The sequence below is a fragment of the Ascidia mentula genome, chromosome 2 (assembly GCF_947561715.1).
Source record: "Ascidia mentula chromosome 2, kaAscMent1.1, whole genome shotgun sequence".
Classification (NCBI taxonomy): Eukaryota; Metazoa; Chordata; class Ascidiacea; order Phlebobranchia; family Ascidiidae; genus Ascidia; species Ascidia mentula.
This window is the reverse complement of record NC_138567.1, coordinates 18,176,811-18,192,452: the sequence shown is the minus strand read 5'-3', so window position 1 is coordinate 18,192,452 and position 15,642 is coordinate 18,176,811. Positions and strand designations below refer to the sequence as shown.

The window sequence follows — 15,642 nt, the reverse complement described above, 5'->3', positions numbered from 1 at the left end:
ACCCCAATGGCGAAAATATCTTTCAGTGCGGCAATGGTGTGCGCTGATGTGGTGTGGTCGGAATGAAATTTAAAAACATAAGGATAGCATTGATACGCGGCCACTAGACGTAACGGCGGGTCATTTGTTTCATAAGTGAAATTCCACAATGTGCTTGGTGCAACATTTCTAATATGTTGGCACGAAGCACCTTTGGTACAACCACTTAGGTCTTGTTGTCTCGTTGCAATATAATCACATTGTTGTGAATCCAAAGCGATTGAGCGTAATTATAGCTCGTCATTCTTAGTTGGGTGTTCAGGCCAGTTCCAAGTAGATATCCTCTTTGCAACTTGATTCAAGCTGGCGTCAGGCTGGGTGCTCTTTCCCAATGTTTGAACTGTAAGCGGCATGCTATCCATTAAATCCTTCACAGCATGCGAAATTTCTTCATTTTACAGGCGTTCCATGTCGTCGAACTTTTTATCCGGACCAAAAGGCAAACGTCACAAGCCATCTGCCTCCCCATGATCTTCTGTTACCTTGTATCGAATGTCGTACTGGTACGCCATCAACTTTATTGACCATCGCTGCAATCTTTGTCTGGCGAGAAAGTAGCCAGCAGCGGTCTGTGGTCGGTGAACTGATGGAACTTTGTTAGACCGTAAATTATGGATGAACCGTGACGCTGATTTTCGACATTGGGAAATGATATAACCTCATCCATGTTCCTTCATCGTACGATGAGATTGTGGTAAACGGAGAAGAAACCGAAGGTACAATATTCATCTTGTGCCTAAACAAGAACATGCACTGACCTTCCTGGGAACGTAGTACAAAATATAACACTGCCGTATATCTGACTCCTGTTCGACTGTTTAAACAAAAGTCTGTAGACCTTTAAGACTTACCCTCCAATTAATTCATTAAAACAACAAAACACATCGACAACTTACAAACAACGCAAAGAATCGGGTCCCAAACAATAGCTCGTATAGCTAGGCGACAATCAACCCCTTTTGCCTTGTCTCTCTCTTGGTCTTTTATTTGTCTCTGTGTCTCCCTCTCTCTGGTTACATGATGAATTTGAACGGAATATTTTGCCAGAGAGAGTGCAGTTAATTGGGTTCAGGTAAAAGGAACACTACTTTAAAAAATGACGTTAGTGTTAAAGGTTATGACAAGATTGGTGCAGAACGTTTTAATGAGATGGACGGAGCGCTACTTATGTCATCTAGCATGAATGATGAATGTTCGTTTGTTATAATCGAGTTGACGTGAGTTTGGAAAGTGCCTGTGGCTAATTGTAACAGGTTGATGTCGGGACAAAGCAATTGCGTGTTAAACAATAGCATCGCGATACTGGGAACTGATGTTCTTTAATATGACATGATAGATGCAAACATACAGCCGAAAACAACACCCTCTACCTAGTCGATTGGTCATAAAAAAGCCGTAATAAGCGCCTTGCTGATTTGGCTCTGAATTATGTGATGGAGATGCAGCTGTCATAAACTCGATGTGACCTTCTTTTTCCAACCTGGCACGACTCGGAATAAACTTTAGGCTGTATCTCTGTATTTCTATGGAAAAGAAAAATGTATTTCTTGGTTGGAAAACTCCTGCGTAACCGAGTTAATTGCGTGCAACAATGCAATGGGTCATGCATGGGCGCCAGTGTTTTGAATGAATGGCCGTAGGTGAACAGACTGTTGCCAGGGCGATTGAGGTGGATTCTGTGGAAAAATGAATCACAGAAAGTATGCTCACCGCTCATTTTGCCCCCTGTTGGACATTATTTTGGCTAAAAAAGCAGAAAAAAGTGTAGGTTTGTTTTGTGAAAAAATGAATCACAGAAAGTACTCTCCATTGGCAAAAAAGTTAAGTCACTAACCCTCTTCTGCGCAATGCATTCAGAATTAGATGTCTCATAACTGTTTATGGGTAACTTTAACATCTTATCAGATGTATTTTGATCCCGAATTCAAATCGCAAATTCGTTAGTGAAAGCAAACTCATTACAAGTTATGGAAATGTGTGGTTATATCTGGATATTTGCTTCAGTAAACTGAACTTGTACCGACCGCAGATAACAAACACCTTTTTACGTTTTTTTTATTGGTAAGGGTGGGTCAATAAGCGACCAGAACAAACGAAGTTGGTTGTATTCAGTCGTATCTTTGTGCCTTATTCATGGGCCAACCAAGTTTTTCTGTAGAAAAAGTATTTTTAAGTTTGTTTAGTTATTTTTCAAGCCTTAAAATGTTACCGGAATTGCAGTAATTTTGAATTGCTTTTCTCCATTAGGTTTGCTTTAAGTTTTGCCCTGTTTGTTATTATTGTTGATATCCCAGCAAGTTTGGCAGCATGAAAGCCATAACTTTTGGGACAAGACCCAGATTTTAGTTTGTACAAAAAAGTAAGCATGTCGTCATTCTCTTCATCGCTTTCCTCGATCATGATCCCCTGCACAAAGCGGAGTTAAAAGATGAATTCAAAAATGTGCAGCACCCCCACCATATGTCCCTGCACCACTAAAGAGTTGGTTGAACATTCTTCAACCAAAGTGTGATAGTGAGTGGAAAAAATTGTTCGGCAGGATATTGATTTTGAAATATAATTCAGCACTGCACAAGCTATTGCTGTACCATCATATGTAGCAGTTCCTCTTCCTACAATTTTATAAATTTAAACTTACAATTGTTGATTGGCCACATGTAAACATTACCTAGTTCATCCAGCAAGACTAAAGATTTTTGTGTTGCATGTTTGAGAATAGTGGATGTTTCACTTAGTTCAACATAGAAAGTACTTTCACCTGCAGAAAAACACGATATATAATTTGTGAAAGTCAGCAAAAATTATTTCAACTCAGATTATAGTTTCAAAATTGCAATTGATTTTTTTTGACAATAACAAAGAAACAACCTGGGATTTTTGAAAATGCCATCAGGAATTTTTACTTACCCGACATTATTTTATCAGATGCCCCAAGTCTGGTAAATATGCGGTCGCATGTTGTCAAGTCAAACCTTTCAGCAGGGACATAACAACCAATTTGTGCCAATATTGTGAGTAATCCAACCTACAACCAAAGTCACACAATATAAACAACCAATGCCAATCGTTTTATTTAGCAGCAACAATTTGTTTGTTCTACAAATTTGTTTGTTTCCACATTTCTGTAGTAAGTTACTGTATGTTTAACTAAAAAAATTAATTAGACGGAAACCTGTCGCATTAAAGTAGATTTTCCTCCCATATTAGGTCCAGTCAGTAGAAGACACAGAGGTTTGTGTTTACCATCCTTTACACTCCCGAGAATGACGTCGTTAGGAATAAAATCATTCTGGAGAAAAGTTTGTCCAATACAAGGATGCCGGGAAGTGAAGACTTGAAACGATGGTGGTTCATCGCTGCTTTGTTTTAGTATAGTTGGTCGACACATGACGCCATTGTTTTCTTTGCCAAAACATTAACGTTTATTTTACATCTGAAACTAAATAGCAAAATTACAGCAAAAACTTCAAACCGTGGCTAAAATTAGCAAAGCTGATCAAGACATCAGTGACTGCGAGATATTGAACCACTTTCATCCACATTCCCCAATCTTTGGTAAATTCAGCAAATAATATTGACATGGTTTCTGCCTGCATATAAATGTAAACACATAAAAATAGTTGTGTAAGGGCAGAAAGACTTTCGTCAATAACCTGAGCTACATCTCGCTTATTTTCAGCTGATTCCATTTTCTTAAGAAAGTTGTCGGTCTGAGTAGTTCTAAAACTTTTGAAACCTTTTCTTTGACCAGAAATTACATATTCCGATGGCAGAGACCTGCACAGTAATAGTTTACAAAAAGTAAATTTTGCACAACAAATTGTACTTTGCTGCTGATTCAGGAATCTCTATTTGAAATCGTTTGTTTCCACTGCCTTTGTAAACTATTTGAGAACATCGGAGTATTTTTTGTTGCTGGATCAGATATGTTTCAAGGTCATGATCGACTTTCTTTATATCCACCATTGCTTCATCATAGTTGTGGTTGCTACCAGGCTGAGGGATTATTTTACCTGAGGGAGAAACATATTTTCTTTGCAACGCAGCATTTTCGGCATGTTTTACACCTTACTTGACTTGGTGACTATAAACAATGTTTTATTTGCAATACTTGTATGCAAAATTTTATCTACACCTGACAAAGTATTTACTTCACAAATAAGTCATCTAAAAAGTTTCCCCAAGCATGATTTACTTTAGGTGAACACTTTACTTATTTCATTAGATAAACTATGATAGAAAACAAAATTGACTCTGGATGCAGCAAACAAGGACCTCGGTAGTGACCAATATTTTAATAAACCTAGGCCAATAACCTATTACCTGAATTCTGTGCTATTTTCCAATTAAAAATTTTCTTCCATTTTTGAACAACATCCTTCAAATCAGGAAAATGTCCACAAATATTTCTTAATCCCAAAATTTCTCTCAAGAGTTTGGATTTAAAACATTTTACTTCATCCTAAACATAAAGTAACTTGGGTTCAGAAATATTTTTGGCATTTCTTAAAAGTAAGCAGCTTTGTGGAAGTTGTCAAAATCAACCTTTTATCAAACTTTGGTTATTTTTCCTATTAAAAATTAACATTCCCAGATCTTATACCACTAACCTGTATGTTTTCAATACACTCAAAGGCTGCTTCATATTGTTCCAGGATGGAAATGAAAACACTTATTTTTTTCTTGCTGTATTTTTCGTCCTCGTATAAAATTGCTCTGAGTATAACAGAAATAGAATCATGTTTGAAATCTAAAGCCAGAACTTTTTTTTACCAAGTGAACTTACCTATTGTCGGGATGGTCCCCCGGAATCGAACCCTTTGCTTGAAAATAGATATTGCTTAACATTCTTTCTAAGTCTGGCATTTTGGAAAAGAGTTTTCTCAACTGAACAACAACTTCATTATGTTCAAGAAAATCCCCTAAAATTAACACAGCTTGTTAAAATTTCTGTCAATAAATCTTTGAGATGAAAAGTGTACCGATAGCATCAAGCCTATCATTAATAACAACTGAAGAAGATGACGGAACAGAAATCCATTGGTGCAAAAGTCTTTTCCCAAAAGAAGTTTGACAAGAGTCCAAACTGTCCAACAATGTTCCTTCCCTGAATGAATGATTGAATGAAGCTGTAAAGTTAAGTTATCTAAGATTTGATTACAATCAACACCTTCCATTTTTGCTGTTGCGAAAAATCTCTAAGTTTTTTATGCAAACACTGTCGAGAACCATGCTTGTTTTTGCTTCATGATCGGATTTTGCATGATTGTTGTGGATGCCTGAATATTCCTTAAACTGGGACAGGGAAATTGTCTGTAACAAACAAAAACTTAATTCTGTGCAAATAATAATACATTTACTAACATGAGCATTTCTAGTACATGTGGCTTGAATCGCAAAACTTAAGGAAGATTAGTGTGATAAGAGTATTTAGGTGCGGTTCATTGGAACCCGGCCTTGATAAAGTGAAACAGACTAGAGTTTGGGATGTACTATTGTTCCAAATTCCGATAAAAAAACACATCATTATTTCGCAAAAATACTTAAAATTGTAGAGGAAGAAAACTAAACATTCTTCAGGCATTCGATTGTTTCTTACTAAGTTTTCCGAACTCATTGGGTTCTGGGAAATTTCAGTTACCCGGGTTTGCCCAGAAATAAGGCTACAGATAAACATGATGTTTATCATGAAATGGTAGAAAAAATGATTATATTAATTTTTTTTAATTTTTATCAATCAATGCAAAAATTTGTACAAAAACAAATTGTCAGATTTAGTCACAAGAAAATGAATTTAACCCAATAATTCTGTAAACTTTGAAGAAAAATGTAAAGAAACAACACTACAACCCGGACACAAGATTTCTCAAAACTAAACGAAACATGCCCTTTTGAAATACCAAAAAATTAAAACTTTTGATCGACCCAAATTTGTTTTTGATGATGGAAAAAGGAATTCAAGGAGAAGTTTTCAAAATAATATGGAGAAGAAAATAAATGATTTATCAGCATCTACAACTCAAAAGATAAATTCAACATAGATCCAATAATTGGATTTCTTTGAATTGCAAAATCTAAGGAAAATTGGACATAAACACTTTTATTATTTCACAAAAAAATAATTGCAAGAAAAATAAGAACACAAAAAAATAAAGCTCAATTACTCAATAAGTTAAGATGACTTGAAGTACTAAAAAATTGTGTCACAAATTATTTAAAACAAATTTAAAAACAGGAGTGATGGAACAAAGTAAAAACAATAAGGAAATGTACCTCCTATTCCTCCCAAAAAATGTACCAATCAAAATAAACTATGTTGCATTTAAGAAAACTACAGAAGAAACACAACATCAATTGTTATTTTAAACAGGAAAAAAATCCTTGTAAAATTATGAATAATAAGTAGAGTTAGATCTTCTGACTATAAAGGATCTTTTGCTCCATAAAGACAGTTTGAATTACGATTCCAAGCAAATGATTGATCAGTTACAAAATTAAATACAATCCAAGAATACAATCTAAATGACCAAACTTGAAAATAAACTTGCAACTTTATGCCAGAAGAACAGTTATTCAAATTTACAATCCCTGGATGCAAGAATAGCACTATATATATTTGAAATAAACATTTCAGCATTATATTTAGATTCTTTTTCCGAACTGTGTTTCTAAAAAAAAAATTGCCTGAAACACCATAAAAAAATGAATGTGGCATTTTCAATGTCTATAATGGTATTTTCACTCACCAGTCTACTGGTACAAATCGGCTGACAACAAATTGAATGTTTACCTAAAAAATTTTTTGGAATACTTCAAGAATTAATCCCCTACTTGAAAGCAGATATTATTTGATGGAATATAATCAAACTAAAGGTTTTGTGGTCATTTCTTTGTACTTGTGATCAATGATTCGGATAGAGGAAATAGTCTGCAAATTACCCTCAACAAATTATATTAGACACTGTTAATGCCAGTGGACAAACTCTTTTTTTTAAAAATTCGACAACCTGTCAAGATTCCATTTCTTACAGTACATCAACAAAAAATTGTCGAGTAAGAAGCATCTACCGAGACAGTAGGTACTTTTTTTATAGGAAGGAATTGAATTAGGAACGTGGTACATTTACAAGCTTCTGTTGTAGCAACAAAACACTGCATCAAAATATGGTATGAACATAGGAGCTGACTATTCTTGACTTACTTGAAAATCGATTAAGCACTTTTTCAGATAATAGACACAAGCGCCAAATGAACTTATTGCAAGTTCATAATCAGGTTTTGGAAGGAGCCCAATTGTGTCTTGCATCATGTTTTCAAGGACACTAGGCCATGTTATTTTTTCTGCTTTGCAAAAGTATCTGAAAAACACGAAAATTATTTATTCTGTAAGTGGTTTTATGTGGCAATACTAAATTACTTTTCTTGCATCAAATTATTTAGAGTCTTTGGTGCATCCCAATATTGAGAACCAGCAACCAAGCTGGTCTGCATCACCCCTGCCAGCTGGATTTGCAGAATTTTAGCAAAATCACAAGAAATTCCGGCTCTTTCATACAAAATCTAACAACAAACTAATATTTAAGAAAAAAAAATATTATGTAATAAGAATAATAAACAAATAGAAATATATGGTCTTTGCTATCCATTAAATTTATTTTACAAAGAAACAAACGATTATACACTTTAATTTGGCTGTAGACATAAAACTTTGTTTAAACTCTGTTAAACTGTAATCCTTAAACTCACAGTGTATATTCTTATTATAACTGAGATAAGTTTATATCATAGTTTTCCACGATGTCTTGAAGATTACAAAAAAAAACAAATAAATGCATATTTTTGTTTCAGGGAGAGTAAAAAAAAGGTTATTGAGTCTTATTTTATGTTTCAGGGCATAAAAAATATTTTAGGACAGTGGTTGACAACCAATGGGTCCAGAGAGGTCCAGAGGGGCCCTTTCACCTCCTAATGACTCCATGGATACAAATTACAGAACTTGCTTAACTCAATATATCTACATCCTGATATCACATAAAAAGAACAGACCTGCGAGGGTGGGAAATGGCTGAGCAAAGTACATAACTCTGAGCAACATGAGTCATCACTAAATTGTCCAATATGGAAGAGAGAAAGGGTGGTATCAACAAAACAAACACCAAACACACGGCATTTATCTGGCTTGCCATCTGTGAGTTTTTCTTTTATTGCCAGGAGGTAATTATGTTCACTTCGCATTGCTGATCCTTCCCAAAATGTTGGCATTTTTGTTCCTAAAGATATAAACATTGATCAAGTGTAAAACCACCAGTATTTGTGTAGACTGTAATAACAGGTTGCATGACTTTCACACATAACACAAAACTCACACATGCTAATATCTGCTACATGAAATTTGGATACCACCAACACAAGAAACCTATACATAAATTTTATTAACTCCAAAACCAAATATTTTTGTGCTTGTTTGACAAATATTACAGGACTCCAAACCTTTGGTGGTTATCCTGCAGATTTCCCTGCGTAATGTTTTTTCATGTTTGGATAAACCAGCTGATTGTTTGATTCTAATGCGATTGTCTTCAGGAGTTTCAGTTTGTTCAACACGAGCAACAGAAAACCCTTTTTCAACCAAAGCATCAGAATATCTGCCATATGAAATTTCAGGAAAGCCACTATGGGCAAATGAGCCTTTCATATAAATTAAACCCAAATGTTGGACACCAATTACAGCATCCATATGATAAAGTTCATAAAACTTGCCGACCTGCAAACAAATATATTTAAAAGCTGCAACTTACTTTAAAGTAATTATAAACCTTAAAAAACAGAACAACATCAAAATTCATGGATTTCAGTTTCCACCATTGATACATTGCTGGAGTCTGATTTTTGATGAAATCAGAGGGTACATAGAGGGTTGTTTTGTCATACATGGGATCATTTGATTTACACTTTTTGGCATCCATAATTACTTCAGATGAAAGAAACTTCAAAGTTTCATGCAAAAACTTTTCTCTGCTTTGGCTGTTGCTTAATATGCTGGAAGGTAGTTTGGACTGATGATGATTGTTTGGTTTGAAGCTGGAATTTGAGTTTGATTCACCACAATACACAAATGAACATAATGCTGGAGCCGAAGATTTAAACTTCTTGGAATCATGAAAATTGTTTGATGTTTTTCCGCAAGATGTTTGTGTTTCCTGGACCAACTAAACATATATTTATGGAAACAGTTGCATAAATGAATATGTTATAGTAAAATTTGTTTCAATATTATTTATGTTAAACATACAAAGTAATAAGTAGAATTACCAGTTGAAACATCAACATAGAAAATTGTAAAGTTGTGTTGCATTACCAAAAGAACAAAGTACATATTTCACAATTGATTATTGTTTCAGTTTTGCACATGCCAGGTATTAAATTTATTGGAAACTAATCTTTTGATTTTGATTAAACGATAGTAATAATAGAGACTATTGCTTGCTGTTTGCAATACATTTATGCCACATGTTGCACACAACAACAAAAATACATTCTGCCCAAAATTATGTTTTACACTCATGCATGTGCAACAAGGAAATAGGTGCGGCTCATCAAACAATGAAATGTGCTTGGTAACAAAGCTGAATTATTTGACAAAAGCAAATTTAGGCATCTTGGGTGAATTAGGTGAACATCAATAAAAGGATATATATTTCATGGCAAATTTTGCAAACACTTATAGTCTATCTTGTGAAAACCACACAAAGGAACATGACTTGCAAGATTATGACTTAATCTCCCTCTACTTGTCAATCTTTTACCACACACCATAAATATTAAAACTAACAAGTTGTACTACTTACAGTTTCCTCTTTACATTGATCATCATTATCACTGTCTACAATTCTTTTCCGTTTTGCCTGCAAAAAGTGGTATTTTTAAAGAAAGATTTCAGTTAATTCTTTCAGCACACCAGTTCGTAGAATAATTTTTTATGAACCAAAGTACAACAGTCTACTTACAAATACAGAAACTTTATGTTTCACCAGTTTCTACAAAATTTAATATTTTAAATCAAATGAAATTTAACTCAAAACAAACAAATGGAAAAAACAGATTGGTGGTGTTGTGTGTGTGAAAGTTGATAATCTGGACATGCAAGTGAAAATGTAAGCTAATAACACTGTAAACTAGAAACCATGAATAAACACCTAAATATAACTCTAAAAAATCAAAGCAAAGCAACAAAATAGATAAAATCTAAAAGATCTGAATAAAAATGCCCATTGCAAATTGGAATAAAACAATTTTAATAGTTTAAGCATCAACATGTGGAAAAGACTCCCCAATAGTGTTTAGAGCAGTTTTCAAAAAGATAAAACAAATTTATAACGATTCTGCTCACTCAAGTAATTTATAATTCCTCATGGAAATCACATTATCATTTAAACTTCATACAAACATTTCATTACAAATACAATCATCATCAGTGTTAATTTTGTACCAGTTCCAAAAGACCGCAAATCAGTATTTCTATTAAAAAAGTTTTGCTCGCGAAGAATGCCCTCTGGTACACCTCTGTCACAGAGAAACTCAGTTATGTCACAAGGGAACTGTTGATGCAATGGGGTCAAATTAATTGTTGATTGAGCAGGAAGGCATATGTTGTTGCCAGGGCGATGTTTAGCATGTTTGGTGCAGTTTTAGTGCATTTCTTGCCCTTCGCAGTGAGCTAGTCAATTAGTTTATTACTGATATGGGGCCTAAAGGTCATCTATAATTAAGCTGAGTTTTACCTCAGACTTGGTGGCTACAGAGCTTCCAGAATCTTCATCAGCAGACGATTCAGTGTCGCTCTCTAGCACGCGTCTTCTCTTATTCTGGATAAATACATTTTAAATTAGCATAAATCTATGTACATAAAAAGCAAAAAACAAGACCTCACAAACACATATATCACATTTAATTAACCAATCACAATAACATGAATTTGGAAACTATTTCCTCCCCCCTAAAGGCTCCTCAGATCCTTGCTGTGTTTTACCGGATGCAGCTGCAATCAATTTTTCCCTCTTTAAATAGTACCAGTAGATCTTTATGGGTCACCGACCACAGGAATTGTTGTGGACAAACAAGCAAATTACTCAGTATAGCTATTAATGTTGATGGCCTTCAAAACTTGATTTTGGGGATTTAATACTGATATAGGCCTCAAGGAAAATTTGCCATTTTGTAAACTGTGCAATGTGTGTCAAATTTATGCTTAAATTTTATGTATTTCGAGGATCGTGGAAAGGTTTTGAAGCATCTGCAGTCACTTATTGCCACCTAGTGACAAAACAACATTTTTTCAATGCTGTATGTGCATGAATTTGTGTGGCCAGTTCTTCAAGCACAGGCATTTAAATGGCCCAAAAAGTTGGTTCAAGGGCATGAATTCTCTGCATGAACAGTCCGCAACACATTTTAGGTTGATTTTACCACTGAGCTTTGATGATTTTTGTTCATTCATCATGGCATTTTTGCATTAGCTATCTTTTTCCCAATATCAATTTGACTTAATAATAATGCTTGCAATTGCTCAAATCAAATGTTGCTACACTTTACTTTGTCATAATTAATTAACAAAATTACTTATTTAACTCTGAGCCATATTTATTACCCCAGAGAGAAGTGCTCCATCACCATATGAATGATGCTTCATACGAACAGATTCACTGCTCACCCCATTGAAACCGAAGCAATTTTCAACATATTCTGGGTATGTGCTAATATTTTACCAGCAAGTAGCTTCTAGTTTGGTTTATCAATTGATTTTAAGCAAATAAATACATTGTTTGGTCTTGTAAGCAAGTTAATAACACAATTCTCATGTCATTTTCATGGTGTTGAGATGTTCATAATTTCCTACCACAATGCATGCCCCCTAATTGGCATTGGATGTTGATTAATTAACACTTGTGTCATGTACTTAAGTATTGGACATGCAGATTGCAGATGGTTGTTGCATGACTGTCTCATGATATTTGGTTCCATTCTATGTGACCGGTTTGGGGCTTGAAGCATCATCCTCTGCCTATCAGTTGTCTTGGTGGTAACTCTGTTGACAGGGCCATTTTGTGTTGTTTAGGTGCTGTTGGTAAAACAGCCATACCTCTGAACTTGATGATCAAACAGGTTTGAAACTTCACGCTGTGATAGTTGAATGGCTCATGTATTGGACTTCAGAGAACAATTGTGATTCGGGCTGCGTGCCACACTATTTAAGACCGCATATCAGTATTTCTATTAAAAAAGTTTCGCCTGCGGGGAATGCCTGTCTTGTACTCCCCTGTCATAGGGAAACTCAGTGATGTTACAAGGCAACTGGTGATGCATTGGGGTAAAATTTATGGTTGAATGAGCAGGGAGTCACGTGCTGTTGCCAGAGCGATTTTTAGCGTGTTTAGTGCAGTTTTAGTGCATTTTTTGCCTTTCTCATTCAACTAGTCATTTGGTGCTGGGTGCTGTGAAAAAGTTAGTTGAAAAAGCACCAAAATGTTCAAGTGTTCATAGCTCAAAATTGAATCACCGAAGTATACCTTAATTTGTGATTTTATGTTAGGCCCGCCTCTTGTCTACGCATTCAGGTCAAAATTAGTTGCAGGATAGTTGCTTAAAGTGCCCCCCAGGGGGCATTTCGTCCCCTGGTCAGATATTATTTTAGCTGAATAGGCTGTAAAAAATGGAAGTTGGTTTTGTGAAAAAATGAATCACAAAAACCTCATTCAATTTGCAATTTCATGTTGGCCCCAACCCATTTCTACGCAATGGCAAACAAAATTTTCACAGGAAAGTTGCTTTGGTTGCCCCCTGGGACTGTTTTTTCTATCCTATAGGACATAAGTTCCTCCTAGAGGCTTCTCAGATCCTTGATGTGACTTGTTCGATGCAGCTGCAATCAATTTTTTTCTCTTTAAATAGTACCAGTAGATCTTCATGGGTCACCGCCCACAGGAATTGTTGTGGACAAACAAGCAAATCACTCAGTATGGTTATTAATGTTGATGGCCTTCAAAATTTGATTTTTGGGATTTAATACTGATATGGGGCCTTTAGTGTATGTGGTGTGTTAGGCAAATTATTGCAAAAAAGTCTGTACCAAGCCACAGGGATGTCACAAACTCCTCTATAGAATATGGGTCTGTGCACAGTACCATAATATATTTGCTATGAGATGAACCTGATTATGAAAGGGAGAGAAAACAGCTATTTTAACATAGATGAGCTTTATAACATTATTGTTTTTTTTATTATTGTAAATTCACATCTCTGTTAACAGCATGTAATGTTTGTTTCAAGACTATCACAAATTCCGGTTTATCGAAAATAATAATTTGGCAAATTGTATATGCAGTTAACCAGAATTATCGGTTTGCGATAGATGAGGATCAGCCTCTTTTAAACCTGGGGGGCAACCTGACTGGGCTAGGTGCCTGTGGGTTATAATTATATATTTTACTTACTTTCACTGATGGTTTATGTTGAAGCTGTTCATCTGTAATAAAATTGAAATACTTTATGTTTAAAAAAAACACATAATAAATAATGTACTTTCTTAAATAAGTTTTTTTGCTTTTTTGTTTTTGAATCTATTTATGATTTTGCCATTCCTTTTTTAGCATTAAAATATATTGCATAAACAATTGAAAAACTGTTAATTTAACCAACTCCTAATGGGATTGAATGTAAGACATTCTTATGCACAGTGCTTTTAAAACTTTTTTGGTCACTCTCCTCAGTAACAGCTTTTAATTTATTTTTATTATCACTCATTAATGGGAGGGGTGGAGCTGTTCTTTTTAAACCAGGAGTTTAATGCGTGGTTTAGTGGATGAAAATGCACATTGGGTGCTTTTGTCTTTACACTCACAAATGCAAAACAACAAGCCAGTAAGATAAACTAAAAGTTCTTCTTGATTAAATTTGTCGTAACACACAAAGATACTAAACATAGATAGATCAACGATTGGTCGCTAGAGTGGTATTCTAAAGACTTTCTGCACCCCCCTTGCAAACTTTCCACGCCTTCATAAGGGGACAAACTCCTCTCCCAGTTAAAGAACGCCTGTCTTGCACATAACACACAGATTTCTAATCCATCTATAACTGTGAAGCAATGAAGGAACATATTTTTGTGTCTGCAGCAAACTAGACAAAATATTACTTTTTTGAGTATTCCCACTTTTTGTTTATATCAATCATAGGGCTGAATATGTCACTGCAATATGTTTTATCTGACTACACACAATATTTAAAACAATATTGAGGTTGGCTTAGAACGCCACAAGTGGCTACCTTTAGATGACAGAACACCCTACTCAGTATTTTGGCACATTGTTCCAATGGTGCAGTAAAATGCTTGCTACGCAGGAACGAACACCACAGTAAAGTGTTCTTCTCCACAGTTGATATGTTATGGGTCGTGCTAGGTGCATTCACATGACAACATCTGCTTTGGAATTGGAATTTTGTTTAACTGGACAAATACACATATATATATATAACACATTAAAAGTCGTGTTTTTCCGATCCAAAATTGATCAAAATATTGTGAAATTATTGCAATGTGTAACTTGTTTTTAAAGCTGAATATCCATGGTAAATGTGAAAATAATATGCAAATAACTGGTTCCATGTGTACTTCGACTTCATGAAATCTTTGACATTCTGACCTTGATTCGTCTCTCGTAGTTTTTTCATATCAACCACTGACTAAACACAACTTTTTGCTAAGGATTTCATGGAAATCTTTTTGAACCCCTAAAGTGATTTCTTTGACTCTATGTTGGGAAAGTCTGGTTCATACCAGATAATATTTTCAATACTAAAAACTTTATATAAAGTTCAAAATTTATCTTCTGTTACACAACATGGTAAGCAAATACACTATAAAAGGTATTAAAAAACATAGGTCAACAATTTACTTAAAATAAATAAAATCCTACCTTCCTGGTTACCTTGATTTTTCTTCACACTGCAAAATATCTTCAATTAAAGTGTGCAACTGAAATTTGGCTATATATACAATTTTTACAGCAACTTAGCATTAAATAAAGTTTCAAAAATTATACACAAATAAATTGTAATTTACCAGCACTTATTTAAATCAATGCTTTGCAGATGACCTTCTTTAATTCCAGAACAGCTTAAGTCAGACTCTGAACTGTTTGCCTTGGGGGTTGAAGGTGTTTTCTTGACATGTGGTAATGATTGAAAATAATTCAACAGTGTTTTGCGTTTTGGCATAACTTTTATTTTTTGACTTCAAATTATGAATGAAATATGCAACTTGCTTTAACAGCTGATATAATAAAAAACCATGAAAACCTTGAAAATTTAAACCCTTTTACCAAGTTGCAAATGTTGAGTTGATGATATACCAATATATGTTTCAAACAATTGCATATTTTGTGATCCTTGGTTAAGAAATCATACAGATTGTCGCGAACACAGCGTTACATTATGAAGTACGAAACTGTATTAGTAATATTGGTATTTGTTTATACATGACCCGTTTCCGAAGTACGAACTCAAGCGTGTTAATTTACTGGCGGTAACCTTTTGACTTGTATGTAT

The 15,642-nt window shown here is 34.7% G+C and overlaps 1 protein-coding gene across 1 annotated transcript; it reads right to left on the bottom strand.

The window, feature by feature from the left end:
- Nucleotides 1–2,080: 2,080 nt before the first annotated feature.
- On the bottom strand, nucleotides 2,081–15,378 carry LOC145890529 (DNA mismatch repair protein Msh6-like). The gene is made up of 24 exons (XM_082981637.1): nucleotides 15,158–15,378; nucleotides 15,012–15,040; nucleotides 13,530–13,561; nucleotides 10,821–10,904; nucleotides 9,888–9,944; nucleotides 8,856–9,248; nucleotides 8,530–8,803; nucleotides 8,086–8,309; nucleotides 7,457–7,599; nucleotides 7,241–7,397; nucleotides 5,210–5,352; nucleotides 5,022–5,146; nucleotides 4,826–4,961; nucleotides 4,650–4,755; nucleotides 4,363–4,501; nucleotides 3,866–4,052; nucleotides 3,693–3,816; nucleotides 3,512–3,629; nucleotides 3,212–3,441; nucleotides 2,947–3,064; nucleotides 2,708–2,797; nucleotides 2,497–2,651; nucleotides 2,249–2,445; nucleotides 2,081–2,191 (listed from the first exon to the last, which is right to left on the bottom strand). The coding sequence occupies exons 1-24, from the start codon at nucleotides 15,310–15,312 to the stop codon at nucleotides 2,167–2,169; spliced, it is 3,441 nt and encodes a 1,146-aa protein (XP_082837763.1). The 5' UTR covers nucleotides 15,313–15,378; the 3' UTR covers nucleotides 2,081–2,166.
- Between the last annotated feature and the right edge of the window lie 264 nt (nucleotides 15,379–15,642).